Source organism: Nanorana parkeri, unplaced genomic scaffold (genome assembly GCF_000935625.1).
Source record: "Nanorana parkeri isolate BGI_ZX_2015 unplaced genomic scaffold, ASM93562v1 scaffold914, whole genome shotgun sequence".
Classification (NCBI taxonomy): Eukaryota; Metazoa; Chordata; class Amphibia; order Anura; family Dicroglossidae; genus Nanorana; species Nanorana parkeri.
The window spans coordinates 109,506-122,485 of NW_017307182.1; the positions used below are offsets into that span (position 1 = coordinate 109,506).

General features: G+C 38.0%; 1 protein-coding gene across 1 annotated transcript in view; it reads left to right on the forward strand.

The window, feature by feature from the left end:
- ADCY7 (adenylate cyclase 7) overlaps nt 1-12,980 on the forward strand; it is a 95,688-nt gene that overhangs the window by 28,413 nt on the left and 54,295 nt on the right. Inside the window, exons 2-3 of the mRNA XM_018566082.1 lie at nt 1,262-1,462; nt 12,563-12,724. Coding sequence (XP_018421584.1) covers nt 1,262-1,462; nt 12,563-12,724 — 363 coding nt within the window. The remainder of the gene's footprint in view (nt 1-1,261; nt 1,463-12,562; nt 12,725-12,980) is intronic.

Below are 12,980 nucleotides of genomic sequence, written 5' to 3' on the forward strand. Positions count from 1 at the left end.
ATGTCATTGTATCATTTCCATAATTATCATTGGGAATGTTTGCATTCGTCTTATTATAGAGGGAATAATTTTGTTGTTGTTTTTTTGATTTAGGTAACATGTATGATGTCCTTACTTTACAGTAGAAATTTGGCTTCCCATTTTAAAAAAATGTGTTGCAGCACTTAATTGCACATACATCTGCACTTACACATTTCTCTTAGTTCCCCAGCAAAGCCTCACAAATACCAGTTGATTCTGCCAGTGAAGTCCTTTATACAGCTTCCTGTGATGGAGTGATAATACTGCTGCAGTCATACTGAGTTTGAGACAGCGCTGTTGCCTTCATGTAGGTTGTGCCTGCCTGCTGTCAGCTGTAGCTGTCAACTTTGTCTTTGCGGATTTACTAAAAGGTTACATTGATGTGCTTAGCTGTACACCTAACACATTAACACAACAATAATGTGGGTTAATAAGGAGCATAACTGTACATACATAGGTGTGAAGAGAACCTTATAAGGGCCAAGAATGAAAATCTAAGCATTTCTGCCTAAATCTATAAGCAACGACAGCAAAAATATGGAAACTCAGGAAAATACCACAATAGTGAACAAAGATTTGCCTTAGATCACCAGATAGCACACCTTTTAAGACCCACTGTTTAGCTTTCTGACCATCTACCCTTAGGCCTAATCCCCTCACCCTAGCTTGTGTTCCTGTGCTTGTTTTCAGTCACTTAATGGTCTGATGGTGTGTCTTGCATTGGAGTAGATACAGGAATATGATTAGGTAGCCTTAATATAGTGATTTTGTGATAAAGCTAGACCAGGTCCATCCAGACAGGTTTTTAGCCCTGTCCTCTAGAGGAATTCTGGTTTTACTTCTCTAATGGCAACCTTGCTAAAATATAGGCAGCTAAAGTTATATACTATTCTCCACTTTTCAAGTAAAACATTATTTTGACAATGCCACCCCCAAAGCCTTCTCATCTGTCATTGGGGCCAGTCTTTACTTTAAAGAACAAGTGGGGAGAATCATCAAGTGGGTCTGGGTCAAGTCCAACCTTTATGGGACGAGTCAAGATATATAACGTGACAACAATATGAATCATTTTGACATGACATTTCTTCATGTGTTCAGCTTGAATTGCTCAGGTTTGTGACTGGTTTACAATATAAAAAACTGCTGAATCATTCAGAGATTAATATGCTGTTATTGCTGTGACTGCTATAGTTGTGTGCATTAATCCTGCTTCTTTGACACCATTGTTTTCTTCCCACAGGACCCATCACAAAATCTTGCCTTCATCATCACAGTATTCGTGGCCCTGGTGATATTCTGTGCTCTGTATGTGTTGGTATACACAGAATCATTTGTGCAAAAATGGCTGCGGGTGTTTTCCCTGGTTATCTGTGCCTGCCTGCTTGCTATTGGATATGTTTTAATTTATGATAAGCCAGACAATGTCCAGACATGGGATCAGGTAATTTTTTGTTGTATTGTGTTTTTATCGATCTTGCTGCTTAATGATTGTTTCAAGTGTCATTTTAAGCCATTCTTTTCAGAGAAGCAAAAGTAATGACATGTATTGACTATACACCGATAGTAGGGTTTTTCGGTATCGAGTATGAGTACCGATATTTCTTTTTCCGGTACTTGCCGGTCATGATGTGCTGTCCTGCTTCCTGAATGGCTATGAAGCTGGCTTCCTAACCAATCAGGAAGCCAGGAGGTGGGTCATGACGTGCTTCCCGGCTTCCTGATTGGACAGGAAGTCAGGCTGCCTAGAAAAATATGAAGCCGGCTTCCTAGCCAATCAGGGAGCTGTTCATTATGTGCTGGCAAGGAAGCCAGGCTGCCTAGCAACAAGTGAAGCCGGCTTCCTGATTGGCCAGGAAGGCGGCTCCATGCTCCCTCATGGTACTGCCGGTCAGAAGGAATCTTCCTCTGAAAGGACGTTCCAGTATCAGGGTAAGTATCGGAGCATATTTGGCGAGTAAGAGTACTTGTCGAAATACTCGGTAACGTGCATCCCTAACTGATGGATTTCTGTATGAACATTCTTTTGAAAGAGTTTCTCAGAACATTCAATAATGCCATTAGACCTTTTGTAGAAAGTTCAAAATCGCACTTGATTTTAAAATTGGATTATTGAAAGAATGGAGTTTCTTGAAGAAAAAACACATTCACTGTTAGAACTTTGTTCATTTAAGAAAACGTTTCCATCCTGCTCCTTCATTTTTTTTTCTTTCACTACAGTTAAAATCAATTTTCAGTTTTACCCCATTAACTATTATAGGATTAAATGCAATTCTACTGGTGTATGGCCAGTTTAACAGGATGGAATTAGAAGAGAAAGTTAATATGAACATGTGTGAAAGTAAAATCTTTCAATAAATCAAATTCTACAAAAAAGGCAGGCACCAGTCTAATTATAAATCAGGAGATTGTTTTAAAATGCAGACAAGCAACTGATATTTAACCTAGTTTCTTTGGAATGGAAGAGCAACTGTACAGCTGTCCATAAAGCAGTACCCTCAGAACCTGTGTACATGGGTCCAAGTCTCCAGTAAATGATGCCACGTGGCAGCACAAACTTGTGAGAACTGGGCAGGCAAAGCTCACATTTCATAAGAAGAGCTGAGTTTTTTTTAGACATACTGAGCTATGCATTGCTGAGGCTGAGTGGATATGAGTACGAAAAAAAATAAGTTTTTAAGATATTTACATAATAAAAAGGTGATACTTAAGGAAACATGTGCGCTGCAATTACTAACTTCTCCTTCAGAAAAATACTGGTTCTATTGGCATCATGCAGTTTCTATAGCATTGGTACTTTCTAAGTCTCTACCGGGAACAAGTTTGCAGATTTGTATTTCTGGCTTTCCTGATATTCATGTTTATTCCAGGTCAGTTTCTGAAAGTATTAAAGCTCAACTCCTGCTTTAGAAATTTATATATACTTACACTGGTACAGTTTTGCATTATGTAAATATACTACTACAGCCTATAGCAGCATCTTCCAGGTATAGGAACAGCTGCTAGTCTGAACAATTTCCTCTGTGTTGATAAAGTGCAACATGTTGCTGGCTTGCTCGGCACAGTGGCCATTCAGAGGATTCCATGTATTCATTGAAAAAATACTAGCCATCCTCTAAGTGGTCATTTTGGTGCAAAAATTCGGTAAAATTATAGGTGTAATTTTCTAATAGTTCATTTGGGCTTAAGTTGATATAGATAACTTTCCATACTCCCAAGCTGGCGAGGACCAATTACACCTACACCATACTTCTGTATTGACAAGATATTAAAAATGTACAAAAAAGTGTTGCTGTAAATCATATTCAGTCAATTTTCTAGTTGCTAAAGTGAAAGAAAAGTTAGATTGCTGCCTGTCTATATAGTGCCACATTTGTTTTACTCATCGTCAGCAGTATTTCTTAAGCCATTTGTGAAACAGGTGTTGTCATTCAGGAGGGAGATGAGTTGCTGAGGTATCTGTATGACCATAAAGGTGAAGCAGCTGTACTCGTATACACAAAGGGTTCCAATGTGTAAGAAGGGAAAACATGAGTGGTTTTTAATTACAGGTACATGGGGCAGTACTTCCTGTAATCTGTGTCATCTTAACTGTAAACTGGTTCAAATGGGAAATAGGAGACACAATATTTAATTACTAGTGTTCATTCTATATTTGGTGTTATGGGAATTTTTCTATTGTTAGAAATGAATACTGGTGTAATTAAGTGAACACTCTTCTCTACCTAAAATATAATGCTATGGGCTTACCTGCACTTGAGATTTTTTATTATTATTTAGTAAGGTGAGGTTAACCTCTTCTAGACAGCTTGAGTTGTAACCACATGCGTATATGCATATTGTAAATGTAACATTTGTCAGTAAAGCGTTCATATCCATCAATTATATTGATAATAAAAACCTTATGTGTAGTTGATCCCCCACCCCTTTCCACCTCAATTTGAATTCTGTGTTTTTCAGGTCTTAAAAATACTGTTTCTTTAGCAATAATAAACCCTCGAAACACCTTTTAACTGAAATTTGTATGTATTCTTTATAGCACAGCATACCCCAGATATCACTGATACCCCTAAGATCCAGCCCATCTATTAGGAGTGGCAAGGGTATTACAGGAAGGCCTAGAATGCTGGTGGTAATAGGGGATACTATAATCAGGAGGACTGATTTAATAATTTGTTGCCTGGGTCACCTCAATAGAATGATTTCCTGTCTCCCTGGTGCCAGGGTTTGGCATGTGGTAGACCAGGTAGACAACTTACCGGGAAGGGCTTGGCATGACCCAACTATATTATTCCATGTTGGGACCAATGTTGGAATACAGCTCTATTTGTACTACAGTATTTTCCTTTTTAAACTAGTGTTGTAAAGATAATTAGGTACCACATCCCAATATCAAGGTTAATAAAAAACATTTTTTGTTGGACTTTAAGGTACCTTGAGAAGTAGGCTTGTACGGTGTAATAATAATAAAACCACAAAATCATTATTTACATGTCTTAAAATGACAAATGTATCACAAATTCACTTAATGTACAAACATTAAAAATCTTGCAACATACATTGTGTAGCCCCATCTTCTTACGATTTCCTTCTCATTTTTTTTTCTTTCTATGATTAACAAAAACCTGTACAGATGTTTCTTGGATATGTTAACTTACATTTCACTCAACAAGAATTTCAGGCCCATTGTGATATAAATGGGTGTGAATGGGACCAGTTCACACCACTCTGTTCCATTTCGTTACGTTGCGCTGAAAGAAAAAAGTAGAACATGCACTACTTTTTCAGCGCAATGTAATGCAATCGATCTGGTGTGAACTAGCCCCATTCACACCCATTCGTCTTTCAGTGCCCTGCCATTAGCATCCATTGAAAAACGTATCGCAAGGAAATTGGAAGGTATAATTCCAAATCAATGGACCCTCTGTTGACTTGCGATTTCCTTTCCGATTTTGGTGTGAATGCACCCTAAATTAGATGTTTCTTGCTTTCTTAATGCGTTATGGAGTAATCCGCTTCCTCAGGAGAGGGTTACAATATTCTAAAACAGATCATTTTCATTCATTCATATGCAACTCTATATATTCACTTCAAAATTACATTATTATTTACATACAGGTTTTATACCTTACAATATAATACTCTCAAAAAGTGATTACCAGTATTACCATTGGATCTTCCCAGAATAATTGAATGCATGCTTTATGCTGTGATTCTCAGGAGACTTCTGTGAATATGCAACGTGCCTTGTTCAGTGCACTTGAGTAGATATACACCTGGATTGTCCTAACTGATCTACATTGTCATTTCTGAATGTCTGATTAGGAACGTACTCACACCCAGTGGAAGAATTTCTAGCACTAATATTATATTGTAACTCTCTAGGAAAATTGTATCCAATATGAACTTGATACGGTACATGTAGGAGAGTTCATATACTGAGATCTTATTTACCACAAAGCTATACTGTATATAAAATATGCTGGCTTTATATTTATAAAGCACTGATAAAGCTGGATACTTAATTGCCATAGGAAGATCTAATTGTGCAATAACATTCACAGGATAATGTATTGCCATCTATTTTCATAAAATAAAGGTGGAGTTATACAAGCACGTCTGTAAGGCCCCTTGCACACGGGCAGTCCAATAGGGTCCGTCTGTAAGTTTTTCAGGCAGACCCGATTGGATGCCCAGTGTAAGTCTTTGGGCATCTGTGTGTAAACAGATGGGTAAACAGTTAAAAACTACTTTTTAACATTTAAAAAATAGTCTACACAAAGCTTAAAGGAGAACTATGAGGTGAGTAAAAATCATACTTCCAGCCGATGTGTGATTGATTTACTTGATTGATTTACTATTTACAACTTCTTTTGATGAATGAAGTTCTCTAACTTACCTATGCAAAAGTGAAGCTGGAACAGTTCTCATTTAATCAACGGACAGTTGAACAACTGGATACATTAGTCCTGAAATGTTGGGCAGCAATCCGAGGCAATTGTTTAGTCTCGGACAAAATCCACACTGGACATTGTTGCTTGCCAAAATCATTACTTCCTACAGACTGTAAAATTATTTAATAGTCACCAGAATAACAAATAGCTGTTAATGTTCGCTGTCCCTTAGGAATGCTGGACAATTATTTTGGGAAGTGTATGGGTATTATTGTACTGTTATAGTGTTGTCTACTTGGAATCTGTCCAGTCTCTTAAGTGCGCAAAATGTTAGTCTGAAATTAAAGTCTAAAATGTAGCTGCAGTTGACTGCCTGTGCTAAAGTAAAACTCTGACCAAATGGTTATATAAAATATATTGCCAGTAAAGTGTCAAAATGTTCACAATGTTTGCAGTCGCACATCATTACAACATATTGACAAGAAGCTGACATCGTTATTCAGAGCATGAAGCTCTTGAGTGTAAAGGGGTCACTTCCCCACCACTGACCTGCCTAATAGATTATGAATGACGATCAACACATAGGTAAAGAGCATCCTGGGATCTTCATTTAAGCCAGCTTAAAGCAGAACTAAGGTTTTTAGCCTCAGAGGAGTATGCACAGCAAATGTGACCATTACGGTACCCCTTACAGTGCCCCCTCCAGCGCTGCTCCATTGCTGGTGCTGCCATTTCTCCCTGTTGTCCTCCAGGCTGTGATGATGTAACTCCCGTGCATGCATCTTGTTGGATGCCGAGATTGTACACTGAGTTGTATATGGGCAGCTGTCAGTCTACAAGTACAAAAACCTGCTAGCAGGCCGGAAAAGAGATTTAATGGCAGAAAAGACATATAAAAGTATCTTCTACCTCAAATACATACCTACGAACATTATCTCATTTTAAGTATAGTTTCACATTAAACACCTCTCTATCAAGCCAAAACTTAACCTGACGCTACCACTTAAAGTGAAAGCATGTGTATTTTCAGTGAGCACATACTTTGTGTTATTATTCAGTATTTACTTTAAACATAACCTGTAAAAATATGAAAAATAAGAACAACTCTGTAAAAGAAGAGATTTAATGCTTCTCCAGCAGATGTTGTGTTAAATCTTTGCTATCTTGCAGCAATACAAGTATGGGTGGTATGTGACATTTCCACCTGGTCACATGACTTGTGCTATGTTTTTTGCAAATTGTGCTTTGCTGCAAACCCCTACGTCAATACTGTATCCAACCCATCTGTAAGTGTCGGATACCAACAGCTCTGCAAGAAATTGTTAAGATTTACATCAAGCTGATCTTCTTTACATGTTTATCTAAAAATGCATTCCCTTTAGTCATGAACGCTCACCTTAACCAAGTACAGTTAACACTTTACATGAGCCCTAACCCTAAAATATAACTTAACCCCTAAGTCGTATTCTTAAATATATTTCCACTTACGTAGTCAAATTTGACAAAACCCCTCTATACGTTTATGTGTTCCTGTTCACACTGCATACCGAGAAATTATGTAAAAAAATGTCTCACCTTTTTAGATGTTTTGTTGCAGCAGGCAAAATGGCTGAATCCAGGCAAGTGACCTGTCCTTATAGAAAGACTTGAGGACAGAAATGTGTGGAATGTGTTTCTCTCATTGACATACAGTGAAGAAGCCAGGGTTGTAATCTTTTAACCCTTTGCTAGGACATGCAGTGTTCAAATCTACTTAACAAAATAAAAATGAAATCAGCCAGCACAGCAGAGACAAACTTCTTACATCCACTCCCAATATTACAAAAAAGGAGACTTCAACTAGAAATTTCAACAAGTAAAAAGCTATTTAAACTGCAAACTTTTGCTATGTAAATGGGAACATGTAGCAAATATAAAATATGTGTTATCCTAATGTGGCGGCAAAAGTGAAAATACACTTTAAAGTGTCTGTAAACCATAACAAAAAACTCTTATTTGCTGCCTTTGGTCTTTTAAATATAACCCTGGAAGTATTTTGTTAAATCTGTTCAGTAAGTTCAAGAAAATATTTGTTGATCATGTCAGCAATTCAGAGCTGTTCTGTACACATTCCCTGTGTTTTCTCAAGGAGTCAAATAAACCTTTCTAGTTCTTCTCTTTGACTACAGATTAGTTAGTGCCTGTGTTGTAAAGAGTAGGATAGGGTATGAGTACTTTAGCTAAAGACAGCTGGGCAGGGCTGATACTACTCCAGGAAAATGCTGTGTGTTGTCAAGTATTGTGTAAATTTTGTTCCATTTGTCTTAAAATGCAATTTTTGTAAATGCTTACTTAGCACGAAGGCCGTATGCAGAGTTGTGGTCAATCACTCATACTCTGAGTGGTATAAGAATGTAAGCAGTATACGCAAAGGTTCAGTTTTGGTAACTTAACCCTGATGCTAAATTAAACTTTTTATTTAAATGGCTCTGTGAAAAGAAAAGAGTTAATACTTGACTGTCCCTCCCCCCTCCCCCAATCTTTGCATTCTTGAAGAGCTATGGTGGTTGAAGAATCTTTATCATCCAACATCTGGAAGTGTTGGATGCTTGATCCCCAGATATGGGACCATTCGTTCAATGCCTGATAATGGCTCCATCTGCCGATCCATATGTGAAAACTTCATCACCTGTCAGTGTCTAGAATGACTGATAAGTCTAAAGGTGGCCATACACTGTACAACCATCGCAAGACCTTAGTCTTGCGATGGTTGTAATATAACAATACCAATAGCAGAATAAGTGGTTGATTCTGTTCACCAGAATGTTTTAGGTACAACCATGGCATTATAACACTTAAGCACAAAATCTTAATTGACCAGTTATTAAAGTAAAATTAAGCACAACATAGCTTTAATCACACCGAAGTCTTAGTGGAAAGACAAATCAGTGGAAACCGTTATGTTGAAACATTCGGTATCCAGTCAGGGTTCTTGCAAGGTTTCTAAAAAATATATGATCATGTAAGATAGTGAAAAATATGTAACATGTACAGCACATTCTCTATGATTATGAAACGTGTTAGAGTTTTGCACATGGTGAATGCTGCTATGGTGTATATTGTTTGATTGATTTCAATAAGCACTGTTTTATGGCAGACGGCCCGTGGAGTGTGGCTGCTTTGAAAAAAGAAGTTATTGGAGGTGAGAAAATACCCTATAGCCTGCACCTAGGACGTGCATGTCATGTTAGTCCGGTCTTGGGATTTGGAGCGGTGGGGATCTCTTGGAGCTTCGTTATGTACAGCACATTGTTGGAAATGGTTAGATGGTCAATTTTTAATTTGGTTGGAGTCAGAATACCCATATACCAAATTTATTGTACCCATGTAAAAAGTTGTGCTATGTTTTTGGATGGTGGAGGATGGATAGAGTCTTTAGGAATCCCCTGTTTTGATAACATCTGTGTTTTTACAAATATTTTTAATTGCAGGTTATCAAAAAATAAACAACTTTTCGAAACAATAATAAAAAAAAAGTATTCGATCGTCTTAATGTCACATGGGTGGAACATACCGTAGTTCTACATGAGAAACAAACCCAGTTTCTCGGCCTATCATGCACCAGTTCCACATGCAGGTTCTTAGTACAGTCTATAATCTGATGAAGATTGCTTTATTAAAGGTCTTAGATTATAAACACATCGTATGAAAATATTATGGTGTTCCCTTGTCTAATATATAACACTCATTATATTAGTATGTTAAAGGAGTCATCAGTTGCACAATTCATCCCAACTGGGACCTTTGGGAATTAATATTAGTGTGTGTTCAAATGGTCTGTCAGGACCAGCTGTGGACGCACACCTTCGGAGCAAATAGTGATAAGTTGTTTCTCCTATAGCAATCGCAGTTCTCATAAGGCAAGCATGTCTACTGGTACTTGGATGCCCCCAGGACTTAAACTATATGCTTTGATCAGGTGATGCCACAGGGTGGCCCCAGGTGCTGAGCTGAGGTATAGACAGAAGGAGAAAGACATTACCAGAGAGTAACCAGGGATAAGCTGAGGCAGGCAAGGGTAATCTGGGCACAGGCTAAGGTCAGGGCGGGTTGTTGTGAAAGGGTAATTCTGGTTAGGGCTGTGAGAAGACGAAGCGTTATTCAGGGACAGGCTAAGGTCAGAACCAAAGACAAACAAGATTTCCAGACACAAGATTTGAAGAGACTGAGCATGGCTTGTATAGCAAGAACTATCACAAGCACTGAGGAACAGGCTGATGATGCTTAAATAGGGCACCACCAGCAACATGGCCAATCCCAGAGGTGGAGGTGTGTGGTTAGATTAATTAAACCACAGCTGACTAGACTAGTGCTGCAGCTAGCAAGACACAGGATAGTTAGCCCTTGCCAGTCAGGGCTGCAGCCAGCATTACCGGCTGCCTGACATTCTGCTTCAGCTTTTATACATGGATGGATGGAAAGTTAAATTGTCTGACAATGTCATGTTGCTTGGGGACTATACTGATGAGATCACTGATTATTTAATCCTCACAGTTTAATATTTTGAAGAATCACATTTTGCAACAATAGTGTCTTATGTTCCTGTTTATGTTTGTAGTATGAATGTGTGTACCAGCTTTGAACACTGCTCAGGAGTCATTTTAGCCCATACACCTAGGGAGATGTGTTCTGGGTTGTTGTGATTACGTGAATGATGCATATCCCCAACTAAACTTTGTAGCCTCTTTAACTGCTTGAAGAACAGGTGTTTACACCCCCTTCCTGGCCAGGCCATTTTTCAGTATTCAGCGCTGTTGTACTTTGACATTTATTCCGTCATGCAACGCTGTACTGAAAATTAATTTTATACAATTTTTTGGGGACAGATAGAGCTTTATTTTGGTGGTATTTATTCACCACTGGGGATTTTATTTTTTACTATATTTAGGAAAAATTACTGAAAATTTTGGAAAAAAAAATGTTTTCCCCATCATTATGTTAGGAAACAATTATTATTACCCAATTTTTGGGAAAAATATAAAAGACGGGGTCACGTCTGGTAAATACACCAAACATGTCAAGCTTGCGCACCCGCGAAAAAGCAAAAAACGACCATACCCAAAATTGACCATAGGTGATGCTTTAAAAGCTTTTACCGCTCATCAGTTTAGTGTTATCAGTAATTAATGGCCCTAGAATGATTGCTCTCACTGCGACATTCACGGCGATATGTAACGTGTGGTGTAATGGGCGCAATCGTCGTTTTCCCAGGTATGCGCACCCGAAGCATGTTTGCATGCGTGTATGTATGGGGGGGGACTTTTAAAAAAAACAAAAAAAAATGTTGTTTTAATGTTCATCAGCTGCTCTCCAGTGTCTGAAGCTGGAGAGTGACCGCAGAATGTGGAAGTGATATAATATACATCACTTCCATCCACATTCTGACAGCAGAGAGGGGGATGGAGGGAGATCGTGTACCGATCTCCCTCTGATCCCCTGACGCTGCCTGTTTTCTAAATATTGGTTCATTCCCATGCGAGTAGGTGTCTAAAGATGCCCGCTCAGATCTAGAGAGCTGACGTTTTTTTACAATGGCCGGCCGGGAGGTGGTTAAAGTTATTGTTCACCTGTCTGCGTTGTTCTCCCAAATCTCCTTGCGTACATAGTTTTTAAAGTGACACTAAACTCAGGAGTTCAATATTAAAAATGCATTCAGGTACCTTAACTATCAGCAAAAATGCATCTTATTATGTATCACTGTAGATCCTCAAATCATCTCTGAATTCATGCTGATGCTGTCCTTTCTTCTGGAGGGTGGCTACTTTTGTTCCCCATGGTCCCTGTGTGTGTGATGACCTATAATCTTATCTCACATATAATCAGCTAATTTGTACTGAAGTTATAGTCTATCCTGGGAGCAAGCTTGGAGCGGTTGCTACTTTACAACACACACAGGGACCATGTGGAACAAAAGTAGCCACTCTCCAGAAGGAAGGACAGTGTAGGCACAAATTCAGAGAGGATTTGAGTATCTACAGCCAAGTGATACTAAGTAAGGTACATTTTTGTTGAGATTCTTGAATTTATTTTCAAGATTTAAACTCCTGAGTTTAGTGTCACTTTAAGTGCAGGCATTTTTAGGCAGTGCCCTGGGTGATTTGCTTCCATTTCCTAATAAGTGAATTAACATGCAAACACTTTTTATATTGTTATGTACCTTTTGCTATGACTTTAAATTCGTTTTTCTTCAACTTGTTTGGAATACTTTGTTGACCTAGTTTTCATAGCTGTTATTCAGATTGACAACCTGAATGATGATTCCTACCATACCTAAATTTGATAAATATTTTAATCATCAACTGGAAAAGGCCAAGGTGTGTCCTCATCGAGTGACTGCAAGCTTAAAACCTTCTTCGCAAAAGGAATACTTGTACATTTTGTTAGACTTTGTTTTAACACAAAACGATTCTTTTAAACAGTAATATAATAGAGAACATTTTGTATTTGATGGATAAATTATCCAACAAAATAATAGAAATGGTCAAGTGTCTAAATATTTTAACCCGCATTTAGTAAGCTATATGTAGATGTGTATTGTTTCTATTATCTTATTATCATATTATTCAGTGCTTATCATATTTATGTTTTATTTATGTCTTTGTTTTTTCTAGGTGCCCTTCTTCCTTTTTATAACATTCTCTGTATACACCATGCTGCCTCTTGGGATGCGTGCCTGTCTGATTATCAGCATATTCTCTGGAATGTCCCACATTGTCGTCATTAGTGTCACAGTGATGCTGTCCTCAAACACTCGAGACACCATTGCTTTTGAGGTAATCTCATTGAACATGGCCTCTGAAACACAGGTGGCAAATTCCAAGGCTCTGTGTTTTTAGGGGCAAATACATGCATACGTTTTCATTTTATTTATGATCTCAAGTTTGGTTACATAGTGAATTGACTATTGCTATGCTAAGATAATATAAGAGACCAATACACCGATAAATATAAATTTATATTTATAAATATATATTATATATTCACTATAATTAGTTATCTACATGTACGTATTTATTAGACATGTGCACT